This window comes from Elgaria multicarinata, chromosome 3 (assembly GCF_023053635.1).
Source record: "Elgaria multicarinata webbii isolate HBS135686 ecotype San Diego chromosome 3, rElgMul1.1.pri, whole genome shotgun sequence".
NCBI classification, from domain to species: Eukaryota; Metazoa; Chordata; class Lepidosauria; order Squamata; family Anguidae; genus Elgaria; species Elgaria multicarinata.
In genome coordinates this window covers 154,717,722-154,737,421 of record NC_086173.1, presented here as the reverse complement: position 1 = coordinate 154,737,421, position 19,700 = coordinate 154,717,722, and the positions used below count along the sequence as shown (strand labels likewise).

The 19,700-nt window shown below is 46.1% G+C and overlaps 1 protein-coding gene across 1 annotated transcript in view; it reads left to right on the top strand.

The window, feature by feature from the left end:
- The window catches only part of LOC134396103 (complement C4-like), an 88,819-nt gene that overhangs the window by 16,161 nt on the left and 52,958 nt on the right, over positions 1 to 19,700 (top strand). Inside the window, exons 6-15 of the mRNA XM_063122459.1 lie at positions 510 to 592; positions 1,758 to 1,854; positions 2,714 to 2,819; positions 4,076 to 4,199; positions 5,440 to 5,555; positions 8,022 to 8,192; positions 10,668 to 10,847; positions 13,810 to 13,992; positions 15,339 to 15,494; positions 18,582 to 18,708. Coding sequence (XP_062978529.1) covers positions 510 to 592; positions 1,758 to 1,854; positions 2,714 to 2,819; positions 4,076 to 4,199; positions 5,440 to 5,555; positions 8,022 to 8,192; positions 10,668 to 10,847; positions 13,810 to 13,992; positions 15,339 to 15,494; positions 18,582 to 18,708 — 1,343 coding nt within the window. The remainder of the gene's footprint in view (positions 1 to 509; positions 593 to 1,757; positions 1,855 to 2,713; positions 2,820 to 4,075; positions 4,200 to 5,439; positions 5,556 to 8,021; positions 8,193 to 10,667; positions 10,848 to 13,809; positions 13,993 to 15,338; positions 15,495 to 18,581; positions 18,709 to 19,700) is intronic.

The following is a 19,700-nucleotide window of genomic DNA, read 5'->3' as shown; positions in this document are numbered from 1 at the left end:
GTGCTTCAGCATAAAAGACTTAGCAGAAATTCACAGAATCATAGAGTTGGAAGGGGCCCACAAGGCCATCGAGTCCAACCCCCTGCTCAATGCAGGAATCCACCTCAAAGCATACCCAACAGATGATTGTCCATCTGCCTCTTGAATGACTCTAGTGTGGGAGAGCCCACGACCTCCTTAGGTAACTGGTTCCATTGTCGTACTGCTCTAACTGTCAGGAAGTTTTTCCTGATGTCCAGCCGAAATCTGGCTTCCTGTAACTTGAGCCCATTATTCCGTGTCCTGCACTCTGGGAGGATCGAGAAGAGATCCTGGCCTTCCTCTGTGTGACAACCCTTTAAGTATTTGAAGAGTGCTCTCATGTCTTCCTTCAATCTTCTCTTCTCTAGGCTAAAGTTGCCCAGTTCTTTCAGTCTCTCCTCATAGAACTTTGTTTCCAGACAAATTGGATCTGACCCCCTCTGCACGGGTTCACACTTTCTTTCTTTGTCCCCCCCCTCCGCCCCCAGGCCTGGGATTTGGAAGATCACAGCCCAGTTCGTCAACACCCTGGGTTCCAACACGACAACAGAGTTCGAGGTGAAAAAATACGGTATGTTCTTGGGGCAGCTGCATTCCCCGCCTCTCCCCACCATGACAGACGCTCAGTGCTGCAAGTCAACAACAAGTGCATCCTGGAAATGCAATTATTTTCTAATTAAAACAACCTGGGTATAGCTTTCCTGTTCATGAGAAAAGGGCACATTTTTATTGCCTAGGGCTAGGCTTATGAGGCTGTCTGACTTACAAGTAACATGGCTCAGGTTAAAAACAACAACCTCTGTCTGAGTGCTGCTGAACAGACAATAATGGGCTTATAATAATGAACTTAGATGGCACATGGGTCTGATTGAATATAATGCAGCTTCACAAGGCTGGCTGCAGAGGGTGGTGAGGCTGGGCTTTTCCCAGGGCCCTAAACGTAGCCACAACACTTTCCACGGAGCAGCCAGAAGGGGAGAAGCAACACTAGGGTGACCCTATAAAAAGGAGGGCAGGGCTCCTGTATCTTTAACAGTTGTATTGAAAAAGGAATTTCAGCAGGTGTCATTTGTATGTATAGTGTAGCACCTGGTGGAATTCCCTCTTCATCACAACAGTTAAAGCTGCAGGAGCCCTGCCTAGCATGTCCAGATCCAAAAGAGGGCAGGGCTCCTGCAGCTTTAACTGTTGTGATGAAGAGGGAATTTCGCCAAGTGCTGCATGCATACAAATAACACCTGCTGAAATTCCCCTTTCTATACAACTGTTAAAGATACAGGAGCCCCGTCCTCCTTTCCATAGGGTCACCCTAAGCAACATCTCACTTGGCTGCATCACAGGGAGAGGTGAGAGAGCAAGGCCCACCCAGCTGTTAGGCATGCAACACAGGGCATTTTTAGTGGTGGGGCCCCAAAACCTCTCCACCATGTTTCCTAATAAATAATAAATACCCTAATAAATAATTTCCTAATACACCCTAGGAATTATTAGGAAAATAATTTCCTAATAAATATCCCTTTTGTTGAGTAGAGTAAGGCCTACTTGAGCAGAGTGTGTTCCACAAGCATGAGGCTACCACAGGTGAGGCCCAGCTCCCACGTGTAGCAGGCCATGATCATTCCTTAAGTGAGATTCCCTAGACTAGGACTTTCCAAGGAGCTCTTCAACGGTTGTGTGGGGATGATGAGGAAAACTGCACCTGTCAAACTTTGGCCTGTCTTCTTTCTCTCATTTAGTGCTCCCCCATTTCGAGGTGACAATTGTTCCAGAACGGAAATATATTCTGGTCTCAGAACGGCAGGATGCTGACTTGAGGATTGACATTCAGGCTAAGTAAGTTGCACTTGGGGGTGTTGATGTTGTTGTTATTAATAATAATAACCTAGGGTGACCCTATGAAAAGGAGGACAGGGCTCCTGTATCTTTAACAGTTGCATAGAAAAGTAGGGTGACCATATTTGGGAAACCAAAAAAGAGGACACCTAGTGTGTGTGTGGGGAAGCAGCTTTCTGAGTCCTGCAGAAAGTATGTTATTCCCCCGCCACCTTAAAGAACCCGATTGGAGTGGAGGAGGGGAAAGGATTTCATTCTGCACCACCACCATCCACTCCAATTGGGGCCTTTTCTATAATGTCCACGAATGACCCACTTTCCCCTTTAAGACCTCAATTGCAGCTCGGGGTGGGGGAATGATGTGCCTCAAGAAAGCATGTCACTCCCTCCTGCCATGCTAATGGCAGCCTTAAAGGGGAAGGTGTGTCATTCCAGGACATTATTGAAAATTATAGAAAATCCCCCCTGACACCATGGAAAGAACAAAAACCAGGACAAATCCGGGGAAATCCTGACAGTTGGTCACCCTAAGAAAAGGGAATTTCAGCAGGTGACATTTGTATATATGGAGAACCTGGTGAAATTTCCTCCTCATCACCACAGTTAAAGCTGCAGGAGCTGTACTAGAGTGACCAGATTGAAAAGAGGGCAGGGCTCCTGCAGCTATAACTGTTGTGATGAAGAGGAAATTTCACCAGGTTTCCCATTTATACAAACGACACCTGCTGAAATTCCCCATTCAATACAACTGTTAAAGATACAGGAGCCCTGTCCTCCTTTTCGTACGGTCACCCTAAATAACCTCACCCCCATCTAACCTTTCATTTATCCCTGGCTTCCTCCTCCCCTCCCCTAACAGATTTTTCTATGGGAAGGGGGTCAGTGCCACAGCTTATGTGCGTTTTGGCGTCACTGATGATAAAGGGAAGAAAATGTATATCACAGGACTGGAGCAACAGGTCTCGGTAAGAGGACACAGGCCTAATTTTTTTTTTTAAGTTTTCAGTTGTTTTTATAGTGTTTTTTTAAATTGTAAACATTTTTAAATTGTTGCAGGTTCTAACTGTAAACCACCTTGGGGTCCCTATTTGGGCCGAAAGGCAACTCGTACATTTCTAAATAAATCAAATAAAATCTCAGTGCTTTTGAGGATTAAGTATGCTCAGCAGCCACAAAGTGCTGGCTGAGTGTTGAGGGTGGGAAAGAGGAAACCGTATGGAAGGGCACAGCTGGCTGTTGCAGCATCCACTTCTCCATTTTGGTACTTCATTTCAGCTTATGTGTAGCTTATATATTCAGCCTATTTGAGCTCCTTCTGACCAGAGGAAAATTGCGTTCCCTTACCGTGGCTCTGCTTCCTGCATCTCTTCCGCTTTTGCCATGAGCTGTAATTACACGAGGAAGAATCATAGAATCATAGAATAGCAGAGTTGGAAGGGGCCTACAAGGCCATCGAGTCCAACCCCCTGCTCAATGCAGGAATCCACCCTAAAGCATCCCTGACAGATGGTTGTCCAGCTGCCTCTTGAAGGCCTCTAGTGTGGGAGAGCCCACAACCTCCCTAGGTAACTGATTCCACCGTCGCACTGCTCTAACAGTCAGGAAGTTTTTCCTGATGTCCAGCGGGAATCTGGCTTCCTTTAACTTGAGCCCGTTATTCCGTGTCCTGCACTCTGGGAGGATCAAGAAGAGATCCTGGCCCTCCTCTGTGTGACAACCAGCAGTCACCAGCCTCAATGCAGTTGAATGGGACAACACCCTCTAGTGGGCATTTTATAGTGCAACTTTGCCTGCACATGGCAAGAGCGTGGGGTTTCTGGGTGGCCACCTGGGTCCTGGAGCCGCCTCCACCTTCTTCCTGGTGGAAGGTAACCAATCGCTGGTTGCCTTCCACCAGGCTCCACCCCTGAGTTGGCCCCAGATTGGCTGCGAAGTGACATTACACTTCGCAGCCAAGTGTTGCGTTAACGTCACTCCCTTAGAAAAAGTTGGGATAAATCTCCCAACTTTTTTCATATCACAGCATCGTGGGGAAGCCCCGTGGTGGCTGCGAAGCTGTGCCTGCATCATCTAATCGACACGGCACAGATCCACAGTGACCACAGGGCTTTCCCCTCATATGGACAGCCCCTATGAAGATCGTGCTTGCAGCCTACCTTAATATGCATAATAGAACTGGTTTTATATCCTCCACTCCCGATCCTAATTCCATCCATCTCAGGTCACTGAGGGCCTTGGATCGCTCACTCTACCACGCAGCCTTCTCTCTGAGAAACTGGAGCGCCCTCTGCAGGACTTGGTTGGAACGGCACTCTACATCTCAGCCACTGTCATAGAGACAGCAAGTATGTTCAGAAATGGGAACCCTGCATTATCCGCTAACTGCACGTCTAACGTTAATGCTTAGCCAAAACCACACAGATGTTTCCATGTTTGGTGGCTGTTATTTCTCAAGATATTATTTATTTATTTATTTATTTATTTATGCATGTATTTATTTATTACATTTTTATACTGCCCAATAGCCGAAGCTTTCTGGGCAGTCTACAATGAAAACCATAAAATACGACAAGTCAAAATTTAAAACTTTAAGGCCCCATTCAGAAGACACCTTAAACCATGACTTTAACCATGGTGATTAAGCCAGAAAGCCAGGCCGTGTTCAGAAGACACCTTAAGCCATAGATTTAACCATAGTGGCCTGGTTCAGACAACACACTAAACCATGCTGCTTAACCACAAAATGGTTAAGGGAATGCATTAATGCATTCCCTTAACCATTCTGTGGTTAAGCAACATGGTTTAATGTGTTGTCTGAACCAGGCCAATGAATTTGTCTTTTCGCCTTAGTCACCATGGCTAAAGCCATGGTTTAAGGTATGTTCTGAACACAGCCTGCCTTTCTGGCTTAACCACCATGGTTAAAGCCATGCTTTAAGATGTCTTTTGAATGAGCCCTAAAAGTTAAAAAATATCATATAAAACCAAAATAAGTTATAGTCTAGGGAAAGCCTGTCTAAAAAGATTTATTCTCAGCAGGTGTTTAAAGGATGTTACATTTTCTCCCTCCCAAACTGCATGAAGGAGTGTTTTCCAGAGGGTGGGTGCCGCTACAGAGAAGGCCCTGTCATCATTGTTCTTCAAGGTGACATTCAGTTCGTTTCAGAATGAGCAGCAAGACCTCCTCTGAAGATCATAACTGTCATCAGGGGGGAATATAAGGGAAGGTGGTCTGCTAGGTATCCTGGTCCCAAGTTGTTTAGCCCTCTCTTCCTTTTTTCAGCCCTAATGAGATGTGCATTAATTTTTAGCGAATATTTTTGAAGTGCACAGCTCTGCCCTAAAACTCAGGGTGCCATATGCAGTGACATCGACTCTCCCATTTTGCTGCGTGGAGTCCAATTAGCAGTGTAGACCTGTGCGATGTTGTTCACTTGAGCTCATTGAACGAGAATGGACTGGGAAATTTATTCTGCTGGCTGCTTGCAATATCTTACTCGGGCATGCCTTTGTATGTTTGCGCCCGAGAGAAGGGAAGTCATGTCTGTTTCCTTTCCTTCATGGACTTTTCTCTTGTTCTCGCAGGTGGAGAGTTGGAGGAACAAGAGCTCGCCTCCGTGAAGTTTGTGTTGTCTCCGTATTCAGTGGACCTGTCTAAAACCAAGCGCCATTTTGTGCCTGGTGCCCCCTTTGAAGTGCTGGTGCGTCTCTTGGGTCTCTTGCAGTGCACATGATCCACGTGGTGTTGTCTTGTGTCTAGAGGTGGCCCGCATAGCCTGTCCTTGTTTACAGCCTTTTTGCTCCTAAGGGCTACATGCTCCTTCTCACACACAAAGCCTTCCCCCACTCATTTTCTCACCCTCCACCTCTCTCTCTCTCTCTCTCTCTCTCTCTCTCTCTCTCTCTCTCTCTCTCTCTCTCTCACACACACACACACACACACACACACACACACACACACACACACACACAGGCCCTGTTCAGAAGACACCTTAAACCACAACTTTAACCACGGTGGTTAAGCCAGAAAGCCAGGCTGTGTTCAGAAGACACCTTAAACCACGGCTTTAACCACAGTGGCTAAAGCAAAAAGCCTTATTCATCGTGGTTAAAGCCATGGTTTAAGGTGTCTTCTGAACACAGCCTGGCTTTCTGGCTTAACCAAGGTGGTTAAAGCCGTGGTCTAAAGTGTCTTCTGAACGGTGCCACACTGTCTGTCTGTCTGTCTGTCTCTCTCTCTCTCTCTCTCTCTCACACACACACCTGGTACTTTATCCTTTAAACTGGGGGCTGTCTAAATGCTTTGAAGGCCCCAGGGTGGGGGGGCACAGTTTTAATAGGGCCACAGTTTTAATTGTTTTGAATTGCTTTTTAAAAAGTTTCTACTGGTTTTAATATATTATTTTATAATTTATTTTATTTATTAAAACATTTGTATCCTGCCCTATATCGCTGGGATCTTAGAGCGGCGTACGGATAAAATTGGAACAATGTAAACATAAATGATTTACACAGCTACAAACGTATGAAATCGTTAACAAATTAAAACCAGTAGGAATTTTTTTAAAAGCAATAAAAAACAATTAAAAACAATTAAAACTGTGGCCCCATTGAGAAGACACCTTAAACCACGGCTTTAACCACGGTGGTTAAGCCAGAAAGTCAGGCTGTGTTCAGAAGACACCTTAAACCACAGCTTTAACCATGGTGAATAAAGCCATGGTTTAAGGTGTCTTCTGAACATGGCCTGGCTTTATGGCTTAACCACCATAGTTAAAACTATGGTTTAAGGTGTCTTCTGAACGGGCCCTATGTGTGATCATAAGAACATAAGAAGAGCCCTGCTGGATCAGACCGAGGGTCCATCTAGTCCAGCACTCTGTTCACACAGTGGCCAACCAGCCATCGGCCAGGGACCCACAAGCAGGACATGGTGCAACAGCACCCTCCCACCCAGGTTCCCCATCAACTGGTGCACACAGGCTTACTGCCTCGAATACTGGAAGTAGCACACAACCATCAGGGCTAGTAGCCATTGATAGCCTTCCCCTCCATGGAGAATTTATCCCTCAAAGGCTTTGATCATATTGATCAATTTGATTTGTCTCCTGCCTTTCTATCAAGAAAGATAACATGATGTTGTACTTAGGGTGACCATATTTTGGAAACCAAAAAGGAGGACAACATGGTCGCCCCAAGGGGGCATGTCCAGTACCAAGGGGGCGTGTCCACCCGACCATATCTTTGGTCACATGTCTGATTTTACAGCACACATTTAAGACAAATCTGTTCTACATAACATCTTAATGTTAAAATCACTGAAATAAAGAACAAGTGAGAGATTCAATGTATCTGAAATTAACTTCACTCTCTCCTACTTTTGTAGGTTTTGCTGTACTTTGAAGCTTTTGCTATACTCTGTGTGTTACATTCTCCCCTTCCCTCAAATATCTTTTCTGACTGTATCTTCACTCATTGCAAGCTGCTGTTGTTGTTAACAGGGTTTGCTACTGGCCCCAGATCTGTTTCAAATTTGGTATGGCTAAAGCTCTACCTAAATCCTATCATGGCACAAAGTTTCATCTCTTTATCTTTAAAAATGACGATTTTAAAAATAATAATTTTAAAACCTCAATTTTAAAAAAATTCCTTAAAAATCAATGGATGAACGGATCTTTTTCAAATTTGGTGTGGCTAAAGCTCTACCTAAATCCTTTCATGGTGCAAAGTTTCATCTCTTTATCTTTAAAAATGACAATTTAAAAAATAATTTTAAAAGCTCAATTTTTAAAAAATTCAAAAAAATCAATGGATGAACGGATCTGTTTCAAATTTGGTATGACTAAAACCCTTCCTAAGAGCTGCTATTGTGCCAAATTTCATGTCTTTATCTTAAAAAATGATGGAGTTATAAGCATTTTTGTTAATTCCCATTAGAGCTGCTCTTTAAAAAAAAACGGATTTCCCCTCCCCCTCCCGGATTTGCCATCAAAAACCCGGTCATATGGTCACCCTAGTTGTACTTTCATCTGAACCACTTCGGGATTTCAATATATTAAACGGTACAGAAGTCTTGTAAATAAATGAAAGAATAAAATCATCACTGTATGAACCCACAGCTATATGTCCTGAACCTTTCTGGGTTGTGTGTTTTTCCCCTACTGCAGGCGACTGTTTCTCTTCCAGACGGCACACCTGCCGCCCGCCTTCCAGTCCACTTCTCAGCCCAGATGGCTGGAGCTCCATCTCCTGACGATGAGCAAATAAGCAGCAATGATCAGGGGCTCGTGACGCACAGGATCAACGTTTCTCCCAGAGCGACATCCATCACTATCACGGTACAGCCTGCTGCACCCCATGCCCCCCACTAATAGTGGGATGGGACAGAATCATTCATCTGAGAAAGGGGGAGGGTTGGTGCCACCTCCCACTCAAACCCGTGTTTTTCATCTCCCGGGGGCATCGTCAGGTAATTCTGACGCTGGGGAGAGAAGACGGGTTTTCTGGGCATCAGCTGCCTCTTCCTGCACTTTCCCCAAAGATGTCAGGGAGGGAAGGGAGTTGAGAGCTGCTGCAGAGCAGTGCTCCCCCATCCTTACACACCACCCACACAGCCCTGGAGAGAGGAAGAAGGGGCGATTTATGAAGGCGCTGAGCACCAGGACGCCAAGGACGCCACTGTTGCCACCAGCCCCTCCACCCTCCAGAAAAGACCCATCCTCCGACTGGAGTCCACCATGGGAAGAGCCTTTACCGTGGTGGCCCCCCTCCTATGGAATTCCCTGCCTCTGGAGGTCAGGCAGGTGCCAACTTTGTATTCCTCCTGAAAACGTCACTATTCCAGGAAGGCTTTCCTTAATGACCAGCCACGGTTCACTGTACGTTTTGCTTCTTTTAACATCTATTTTAAAGTGTTTTGTTCTGCTTTTATTTTATTTTATCTTGTACACTGCTCCGAAATTTTGAATGGGGAGCGGTATATAAATATTGTAAATAAATAAATAATAAACTTTTTCAAACTGGGAAGCCCCACAGTGGCTCCGAAGCTGCGTTTGCGTTGTCTAACTGACGCAGTGCCGATCCACAGCCACTGTGGGGCTTTCCATACATATAGACGGCCCCTTGGACTAAAATAAGGGTGCAGAAACCGGATTCCCAGAAGGCCATGCTCCCTTCCCCTGACCCCCCATTCTGTTTTTCCCAAACCACTGATGATTTGGCGTTTCCCAGGTTTTCTGCAGTTTTTGCCCCATTCTTTTTTTTGCAGTTTAACAGTTTTATTGTTTTCTACAAACAAGGAAGAAAAAAAGAAGAAAGCAAAAAGAGAGAAAACATAACAGAACATCACACACTTAACTAACAATACAACACAGTACAACTAGTAAAAACACGTATACAAAACATACTCCATTTAAGGCATTCTTCATGGCAGACGTATGGGCTATCTATTACTTCGCTTTAGCCAGCCCAGTGTTGTGTATTAAGACCACAGATTATATGTAAAAACCACAAACACATAAATCATTCTTTTGTGACTCTTGCATGTTATTCTATCAGAAGTTTCCAGTCCGATACAAACGAGGTTGTTGATTTTACTCTTACTATTGCTTAAGTTTGCACGAAGCTGCAGCTCGTGCAAAATGCAGTGGCCAGATTGATTTCGGGAACCGGAAGGTTTGACCATATAACACCTGCTCTGGTCCGCTTGCACTGGCTGCCTGTATGTTTCCGAGCCCAATTCAAGGTGCTGGTTTTGACCTATAAAGCCTTATATGGCTTGGTACCACAATACCTGACAGAATGCCTCTCCCGACGTGAATATACCCGGTCACTACGTTCAACATCTAAGGTCCTCCTCCGGGTGCCTACTCCGAGAGAGGCTCAGAATGTGGCAACGAGGGATAGGGCCTTTTCGGTGGTGGTCCCCAGACTGTGGAATGATCTTCCTGATGAGGCTTACCTGGCGCCAACGCTGCTATCTTTCCGGCGCCAGGTTAAGACTTTCCTCCTTGCCCAGGCATATGGCGGCACATCCTAATTACCCACATGTTTAGTTTTTAATCAGTTTTTAATACTTTATGTGTGTATGTTCTGTGTTTTAGAGTTTTAAATTTTGTATACTTGTTTTTACCTCAATTTTAGAATTTCTGTAAACCGCCCAGAGAGCCCTGGCTATGGGAGCGGTATATAAATAAACAAATAAATAAGTTTGGCCCCATTCTGAGCAGCTGGAAGGCCTCTCCTAAGGCTTAGTTACTTACTGGCAGTAAAAGCTTTAAGGTAAAATATGCTGGTATTTTTGGCCACGCCCCTTTTGCCTTCAGCTCCGCCCACCGTCGGAATGTTGCCCCTCGGAGCTTCTCCAAAATGGAACCCGGCCCTTGGGCTGAAAAAGGTTCTGCACCCCTGGACTAAGGGAAGCGGGGAGGGGACCCGGGCCTTCGAAACAGGGAGGTTCAATGAACATAAGAACTCCCGTCCGTGGATGGCCTTCTTTTCCGCTTCTTCTCCCGCAAGCGGTCGGATGTTCACATCAACTGACAGTTTTCTTTTGAAGGAGGAGGAGGAGGGAGAGCTCTGAACGCTTATGGCATATTAATAATAATATTTTCATTTACCAGTGCATGGGTTGAGCAGGAATTATGTTGCCACAGGATGGGGTGGCAACAACTCCCAGCTGGGGAATGCTGGGAGTTGTATGTCTTCTTCCCCATCTAAACATGCCTTGGACTGCACCCTAAAGGGAGCTCAGAGAGCATTACAGTAGTCTGTTTTGGACGTGACCAACGTGTGTGTCTTGGTTGCCCACACAGCTAACAGCTGGGACTGAGTCTCCGGCAGAAGTCACCCTGACCGCCAAAGCCACGAACTCCCCACGCGGCAACTACTTGATCATCGAAAGCGCCAAATACCAAGGCTTGAACCCCGGAGAGACCCTCAGGCTAGGGTTGAAACACGTTGGATCAGAAGCCTTCTCCAATTTCTATTACATGGTGAGTCCTTGCGGCAGGACGACGGGCCCCATCATTTCTGGGATGAATGTGAATCTCTGATGTTATCAAGGGTGGTTGGCTCTTTTCCAGCTTCCACATCTTAGGCGCATGGGCCAAATCTGGCCTGACACATCCCCTTTCCCTTCCCCTTTCCCCCACTGCTGAATTTTTGATGATTTCCCAGATTTTGCCCATTTTTTGCCGTTCTGAAAGATAGAAATGCTACTCCTACACTTTAATGTAGGGGGCTGTTGCGTTGTGTGAACCTGGCAAGCGTGAGTTATGCAAGGATTAAACAATAATAATACCTACCCTGTGCCTGCTTACCCTACCCTGTGCCTGTTTGCATTCTCTTCCCCTCCTTATTGTTTTACTATGATTTTATTAGATTGTAAGCCTATGCGGCAGGGTCTTGCTATTTACTGTTTTACTCTGTACAGCACCATGTACATTGATGGTGCTATATAAATAAATAATAATAATAAATAATAATCCTAAAACAGGCCATGGGTTATGCAGGGGTTGTTTCACTCTCGCATAACCCACGCTCGGCAGGTTCTCATGACACCATAACCCCTGAGCAGGGATTTGTATATTCACAATGGCAGCCGCGTGCTGGTATTTTGGCCCCAATCTTTTGGCCCTGACCATCATGCAGTTCTCGAAAGCTTCTCCGAAACTGGATTTAGCCTTCGGGCTGAAGCAGGTTTGACCCTCACCTCTTTATTCAGCCCCAGGTAGGAATGAGTTTGGGGCTTGTTACACTGAGCCTCTAACCGAGCCTTTAAGTGATTGTAGCAGTTCAGCTTCCCCATATCCCTCGCTCTGTGCCCTTGGGCTGATCTAAACATGCAAAAGTGTATGTGGCCCCAGCATTCCTGGACTGTACCAATTCAGGATGCGGGTGGGAGATTAATGGAATGCCTCCTCATATTTAAAGCACCTCCTCCTTATGAAAAGTTAGCACATTAGAGTGAAGGTAAATTTGTTTATTTAAATATGTAAATGATGGAAGTTGCAGTCCCAACACATCTGGAGGTCGGGGAAGTCTGATGTATACCTTGCGTTTTCTGTTCTACTCAAGTGATGCTTAAAGCAACTTACAAGATTTCCATTGAAACACTCATACATCTTTAAAACAATTACCCTGTTCAGACAACATGGTGGTTAAGCATTTTGAGCTAACCATGAAGGCTTACCAGTCTTGTGTAGGGTGTTTTCATAGAATCATAGAATAGCAGAGTTTGAAGGGGCCTACAAGGCCATTGAGTCCAACCCCCTGCTCAATGTAGGAATCCACCCTAAAGCATCCCTGACAGATGATTTTCCCTAACCGTGGTTGCCACATAACCATGGTTAAACCATCTTCACTAACCACATGCTGTTACAGGGTTAGCAACCCTAACCGTAGCTTAGTGTGTCATCTGTAAGGCCCCTGTGGTTAAATCAGTGCTACCATAGAGCTCCGCAGAAAGAACAGCAGAAATCAGCCAGGCTGCTCTGTCCGGCCAGCAGGAACTCCGCTGCTGAGCTCTGCAGAGCAGCTCTGAACGTGCCAGCCGCCATTTTGTATTCTTGCCACAAATCCCCCACAAAGCACATCTGTGCTGGGGCCACCATGTTGGACGTATCATGAGGTGGGGACAGAGAAGACAACTCTTGTAATGGCTGGCGGAAGCCTCAGCTGGTCTTTTAGTGGGCATCCGCAGGAGCCATAGCCTCAACATGGCCGCCAACAACAGCCAGGAATTGGCTGTCCAGGGTTGTGCATGCCACAAGGGATGCTGGGATGCGGAACGGACCAGTTGAAGGACTACCAGGATCAGCGGAGAGGTATGTGGTTAGGGTGTGTTTAGGCAAACCACACAGCAGGGTATGGTTCCATGGTTGTGTGGCAGCAGTACTAGGCATGGTTAGTGATAACCACGTTGCCCAAAGTGTCATCTGAACAGAGTCAATATAAATTTGTTAAAGAAAATAGATACATTTTTTAGCCTGGCCTTTTCCCTGGCATGCAGATTGTCCATGTAATGAATTGTTCAAACATGTGATTCCCTCATCTGTTTTACAGTCCAAGTAGGGCTATACCATGTGTTATTTCTGCACATTTCAGCAAAATGATGGCCTGATTCACACTTAACGTTAAGCCATAGTGCAGTTAGCTGAAAGCTGGTTTATCAGTGACCAAGTTCGGACAACACACTATATCATGGGTTATTTAACCTACCTGGAAGCACCATATTACATATCCAACCCCTGCTCAGGGACTGTCATGTTGTGCAAACTTGGCAAGCATGGTTGCAAAGATTAAGCCACCCTAAAACAGACCATGGATTATGCAACTGTTGTTTCACTCTCACATAACCCACTCTTGCCAGGTTTGCATGAAGCAACAATCCCTGAGCAGGGCTTGCATATTCAAAATGGCAGCCAAGTGCATGCACTGCAGCCTCATCATGGGTTAAATAACCAATAGTGGGCCGTTGTGCCATGTGAACAGCTCTGTTGTGTCCAAACCATCCTTTCAAATAACCCCTAGTTCGTTAATCAGCTATAAACCACAAACAGAAGCCAAGATTTGTTGTTCACTTCCGAAATCTGGCTTGTTTAAAACAAGGCTTGGCGTCTGAATCCAGAACCGTGGCTTATCCTTGGCTTGATTGAGACATTGTCTGCCTACTCTGAAACAGAAAGGCCTGGCAACAGCAGCCTGGAAATGAAATTTCTGAAGTCTTGAAAAATGGGTGGGAGAGAAACAAACCAGAAACAAAGATAACGAACTGTAGTTTGCCTGCTTGTCTGCAAGACAATTCATGGCTAAAGCAACAGCCCATAGTTAACAGAAACCCTGGCTTAGTGTTATGTGCAAATGCAGCCAAAGTGTATATCACCACTTTGAATGTTCAAAAGCGCTACACATTCATGTTAAGTCCTACGCTTTGAACTTGCTTTTTTCTCCCAGGTTTTGAACAAAGGGGACATTGTATCTGTGGATAAAGTGGCCCGCGGCTCCTATACTGCAGTCTCCATTCAGATCACACCTGAGCTGATGCCGGCGTTTCGCTTTGTGGCCTTCTACCGCCTCGGAGAGGAAGTTGTGGCGAACTCCATTTGGGTGGACGTGGTTGACCGCTGCGAGGGGAAAGTGAGTCCTGCTTGGACATGAGCTTGCTGTCGTGAACGTTCCTTCCCAGAACCCACTCCTACAGATTGTGGTGTTGATTTATACATTAAATCAGTGGAGGCCAGTGGCGCTGATGTCAGTGGGCAGCAGTCAGAACCTTAAAGGATCTTACCAAGGTGCCGGACCTACTTTGGGAATACAGGTTCAGCACCTCGGATAGCTCCTTTAGAGTTCTGGCTGGTTCTAACTGAAGCTGTCATGACTAGGCCGGTTCCCTTTAGGCTGGGGGAAGGAGTTTCAGGCAATCAATCGGAATCAGATTCTGAAGCAGAAGACACAGTGCCAGAAATGTACCAGCCTACACGGGGAGTTGGGGAGGTGACTGTCATGGGCTCTTCACCAGCTGGGAATGAACCTTTGCCGCACAGTCTATGGGAAATCAGTATTCTCCAAAGGGGGAGGGCACTTCAGGGCTAGCTGATCCTAGAGTCCGCTGCAGATTCAAACGGGTGTAGCTAAAGGAAGGCGAGAGAAGGTCGGCCCGGTTAGCTTCTCGCCAAAGGCTTCTTCATAGAATAGTAGAGTTGGAAGGGGCCTACAAGGCCATCGAGTCCAACCTCCTCCTCAGTGCAAGAATCCACCCTAAAGCATCCCCGACAGATGGCTGTCCAGCTGCCTCTTGAAGGCCTCTAGTGTGGGAGAGCCCACAACCTCCCTAGGTAACTGATTCCACCGTCGCACTGCTCTAACAGTCAGGAAGTTTTTCCTGATGTCCAGCTGGAATCTGGCTTCCTGCCACTTGAGCCCATTATTCCGTGTCCTGCACTCTGGGAGGATCGAGAAGAGATCCTGGCCCCCCTGTGTGTGACAACCTTATAAGTATTTGAAGAGGATTCAGAACCAGCTTCCTTGAAGTTAAAGCGTTCTACGAAAAGGCTTTCCCTTTTTCTTGAAAGGACAATTGTCTCGCTTGGTTTGCATAGTTTTGCCTAGAGGAAAGTTCCTAGAGGCTGGACTCTCTTCAGGTGGGAAGAGATGTTTATTGCCTGAATGAGGCTTTGTGGATTACTTGGCAGACCTCTTTTTTTATCTCCCAAGAAGGCGGGAGGTCTTGGGAAACACGACAGAAACCCAGAATGGATTCACAGCTCCACTAAAGTCCGAGTCGCCAGCCTCCACTGGCCCCAACTAGAAAGTCAGGTGATAGATGGAAGAAGAAGATGAGGGAGAATGAAAGGAACAGGGAGGGGTGGCGGCGGCCTAGCAAGCGTTGGGCGGTTGCCTGGGATTTTTAAAACTGTTTGCAAGGGAAGTACAGGGCATTAAACGTGTCCTGGCGTCCCTAACACTGCCTGTCCCATCTTCAGCTGGAACTCGGCACAGTGGGGAACAAAAACGAACTGCGGCCCCAGGACCCCGTGACGCTCACCATCAAAACGGATACGTCATCCGTCGTGTCTCTCGCTGCCACTGATGCCGCCGTTTTCGCCCTCAGCCGGAAGAATCGCCTCACGCAGGACAAGGTACGTCTCAGGGTGGGGGAACCAGGGCCGTTCGAGTTCTCCGAAACACCCCAGACTCAGTTTCAAAGCTCGGTTTGGCTCACTCCCATTTCCGTTTGCATCCTACTTTTTCGGTTTGTCCAAACGGGAAAAGTGCGCGTTTTGATCGGGGCAACATGTGCTTTTCTCAAAAGTGTGCACTTTTCCTCCATTGACTAAAGCGGCAAAATGAGAATATTTAAGTGTGTGCATTTAAGTGTATTAAAATATACATTTAAAAATTTACGTTTGTTAAAATCACACTCGAAGGTATGCACTCCTCAAAGTCCATTTTTTAATGTGCACATTTTTCAAACACAAGTTTAGGAATTTTGTGAGCAATTTTTGGAGAACATGCGCTCTGTTCGCATTCGGTGTTGCAAACGGGGCATTTTCAAATGATTTGCTGTTGGCTCTGGTTTTGGTGAAGCTGTGAATCGATTCTAGGTTTCAGTCAGAACCAGACAGAACTCACAAGGATCTGAACCTATTTTGGAGCTTGGATTCAGCACTTCAGATGGCTCCTTTAGGGTTCTGACTGATTTGGACTGACTGGTTCTGACTGAAATCTAGAATGGATTCACAGCCCCACTGAAATCAGTCCCACCAACCTCCACTGTCCCCAACCCATCTTTTCCCTGTCTTATTTAAACGAGCAATTTATAGCACGCTCGTTAGTGGCTACTCACAGATGTTTGCGGGTCCTTTGGATGTCGCCATCAGGCTCCTGCGTGTCTCCTGCTCCTTTTCTCCTTCACAAAATAAACTTCAGAAAACCCAATTTGTCTGAGGTTGCGCTATAAAATGCCCACTAGAAGGCGCTGTCCCATTGAAATGTACAGGCCACATGATGGCTGCTCTCTTCTCGGTGAAATTGTGCTTGTTTCAAGCGTGGAATTGAACCAGGAAGAGAGCAACGGTAAGGAAACACAATTTCCCCGCCCCACCCCATCTGAAAGTCCTCAATGTGTGTGGGCCCTTGGCTTGCCCATAATAGCCTTTCACAGCATTGCTGCGATGGGTTGACCTTTTGCTGCCCCACAAGGTCCTTGATCAGCCCTGAACTTGCTTCCACACAGTTTGTGAAAGGACCAGGGGCATTACTAAATAATAATAATAATAATAATAATAATAATAATAATAATAATAATAGTAGTAGTAGTAGTAGTAATAATAATAATAATAATAATAATAATAATAATAATAATAATAATACAAAAGCCTAGTCAAAATGTGTCGATCTGTATAGCGAAGTACCACACGTTCATCCAAACCCTTAAAATTAATCTGATGACCGGATATTTTCAGTCATCTCCCCCCGCTCCGCATTCCTTGCCTGTGTATCTCTCAGAGTAAGCCCTTCTTACCCATTCATATTCCTCATCCCATCCTTTCCCTATCATCAGCAGTGCAGCAGAGGCAAGGCTCACAGGGACACAGCCCTGACACCTTTTTATTAGCAGGGACGCTGATGTCATCTGCCGCCCCCTTCAGAATCCCCCATTCCCTCTGAGCTTAGCCGCAATCCTCACAAGTAACTAGGGGGAAATGAATTCTCCCACCATCTATATATTGTTCTCTGCTGTGGTGCAAAGTATTTTGGGTGGCTTGGTCTCGAGCGAGGAATTAAGACGCATTTGCTTTACCAAAGATCTGCTCCTGGTAGAGGCGAAAACTGCTAGAACTGTTTATTTGAGATGGGTCCACACAGCTGCTAAAATAGTGAATTGCTAAAATACTAGAAAAATAAAAAGGGTTTTACCTGTCTGCCGGAAAGAATACAACATAGATGCCTCTCTGGGGAGCTCATTCCACAGCCGGGGTGCCACAGCAGAGAAGGCCCTCCTCCTGGTAGCCACCTGCCTCACTTCCTTTGGCAGGGGCTCGCAGAGAAGGACCCCTAAGGATGAACTTAGGGCCTGAGCAGGGACATAGGGGAGGAGGCGTTCCTTCAGATAGCCTGGCCCCAAGCTGTTTAGGATTTTGAATGTTAATACCAGCACATATTATGATTATGATTATGGTTGAACTATCTCCCCGATGAGGCTCGCCTGGCACCAACATTGTTATCTTTTCAGCACCAGGTCAAGACTTTCCTCTTCTCTCAGGCGTTTAACAGCATATGCTGAGGGTCTTTTTCTTCACTGACCCCAGAATAGTTGTTTTTAAATGAATATTGTCTGTTTATACACTTTTTATGGTTTGAAAATTTGTATATTTGTTTTTAATGTTCACTGTTTTTAATTTTTATAAACCGCCCAGACAGCTTCAGCTATGGGACGGTATATAAATGTAATAAATCATTATCATCATCATCATCATCATCATCATCTTCAATATTACTTTGACTTGGGCCCAGACATGGTCTAGCAGCCAGTGGAACTGGGAAAGTACTGGCGTAAGGTGGACTCGTTGGCCAGTCCCCATTAACAATCTTGCTGGTCGGTTTTGGACCAGCTGAAGTTTCCGGACCATTTTCAAAGGCAGCCCAACATATAACGCATTGCAGTAATCCAGACGAGAGGTTACCAGAGTGTGGATAAGTGTAGCTAGGCTATCTGTCCAGATAAGGGTGTATTTGTTTATTTGGCAGGGCTCCACACAGCTGCCTGCCATTTTAGACTGTCCTTGGGGTTGTGGCTCTGGGGACTGTCATGAGGCTATGGGGACTGTCATGAGGAGTGCCTGCACTTCAAAATTTACCTCTATACCAGTGCCTAGGGTGACCATATGAAAAGGAGGACAGGGCTCCTGTATCTCTAACAGTTGTATTGAAAGGGAATTTCAGCAGGTGTCATTTGTATATATGGAGAACCTGGTGAAATTCCCTCTGCATCACAACAGTTAAAGCTGCCCTCTTTTAAATCTGGTCACTCTAGTAAAGCTCCTGCAGCTTTAACGGTTGTGATGAAGAGGGAATTTCACCAGGTTCCCCATATATACAAATGACACCTGCTGAAATTTCCTTTTCTATGCAACTGTTAGAGATACAGAAGCCCGGTCCTCCTTTTCATATGGTCTCCCACCCAGTGCCCACAATCCTCTTTTCCTTTTTCTTCCCGGGCACAGGTTTTCCAGGCCATGGGAAGCTACGACCTCGGCTGCACAGCTGGCAGTGGGGAAGATACCCTCAGGGTTTTTGCTGATGCCGGACTCTCCCTTCGTGCCGGGGACGTGCAAAACCCTCTCCGTGAAGGTGAGTTGCCGCAAGCGTGAGGAGAGGCAAAGAGGACGTCTGGGGCAATTATTGGCTAGTGGCTACATCTCCTTTCCGTCTCACCTTGGAGTGGTTGTTCTTTAGTTTTCGTTTTAAAAATAAGAATGACACGTAGTCAGTTAAAAAGATTAAATTCCACCACCACCACCACCACCTCAAAAACTATATATTGGCCCCTGGGCCCAAAGGTCAAGAAAAGAGAGCCTGTTGTAGCTTACAGTTCTGAGTGTCAGTCACTAAGCCTGAGGCATTTCGGCCTTTTAGAATGGGGGGGGGAAACTGGAGAAAAGCCAGGGAAGCACCAAGTGATTGGTGATTGAGGGGAAGGGGTGGGCTCAGCGGGAGTGGCAGGGGCCATTTGGGGACTCCTAGAATCCTAGACTCGTACAGGTGGAAGGGAGTCCAACTGATGCATTCCTGCTCAATGCAGGAATCTACCTTAAAGCATCCCTGACAGATCGTTGTCCAGCTGCCTATTGAAGGCCTCTAGGGTGGGAGAGCCCACCATCTCCCTAGGTCATTGGTTCCATTGTCGTACTGCTTTAACAGTCAGGACGTTTTTCCGGATGTCCAGCCGGAATCTGGCTTCCTGCCACTTGAGCCCATGATTCTGTGTCCTGCACTCCGGGATGATCGAGAAGAGATCCTGGCCCTCCTCTGTGTGACAACCTTTCAAGTATTTGAAGAGTGCTATCATGCCTCTCTCTCTTCTCCAGGCTGAACATGCCCAGTTCTTTCACTCTCTCCTCACAGTTTCCAGACCCTTGATCATCCTCGTTGCTCTCATTTGAACTTGTCTGCATCCTTCTTGAAGTGTGGTGCCCAGAACTAGGCGCAACAGTAAAGATGAGGCCTAATCAGTGCCTCATGGAGAGGAATCAGTACCTTGTGCGGTTTAGAAGCTATACTTCTATTAATGCAACCCAAAATAGCATTGGCTTTTTTAGCAGCCAGATCACACTGTAGGCTCT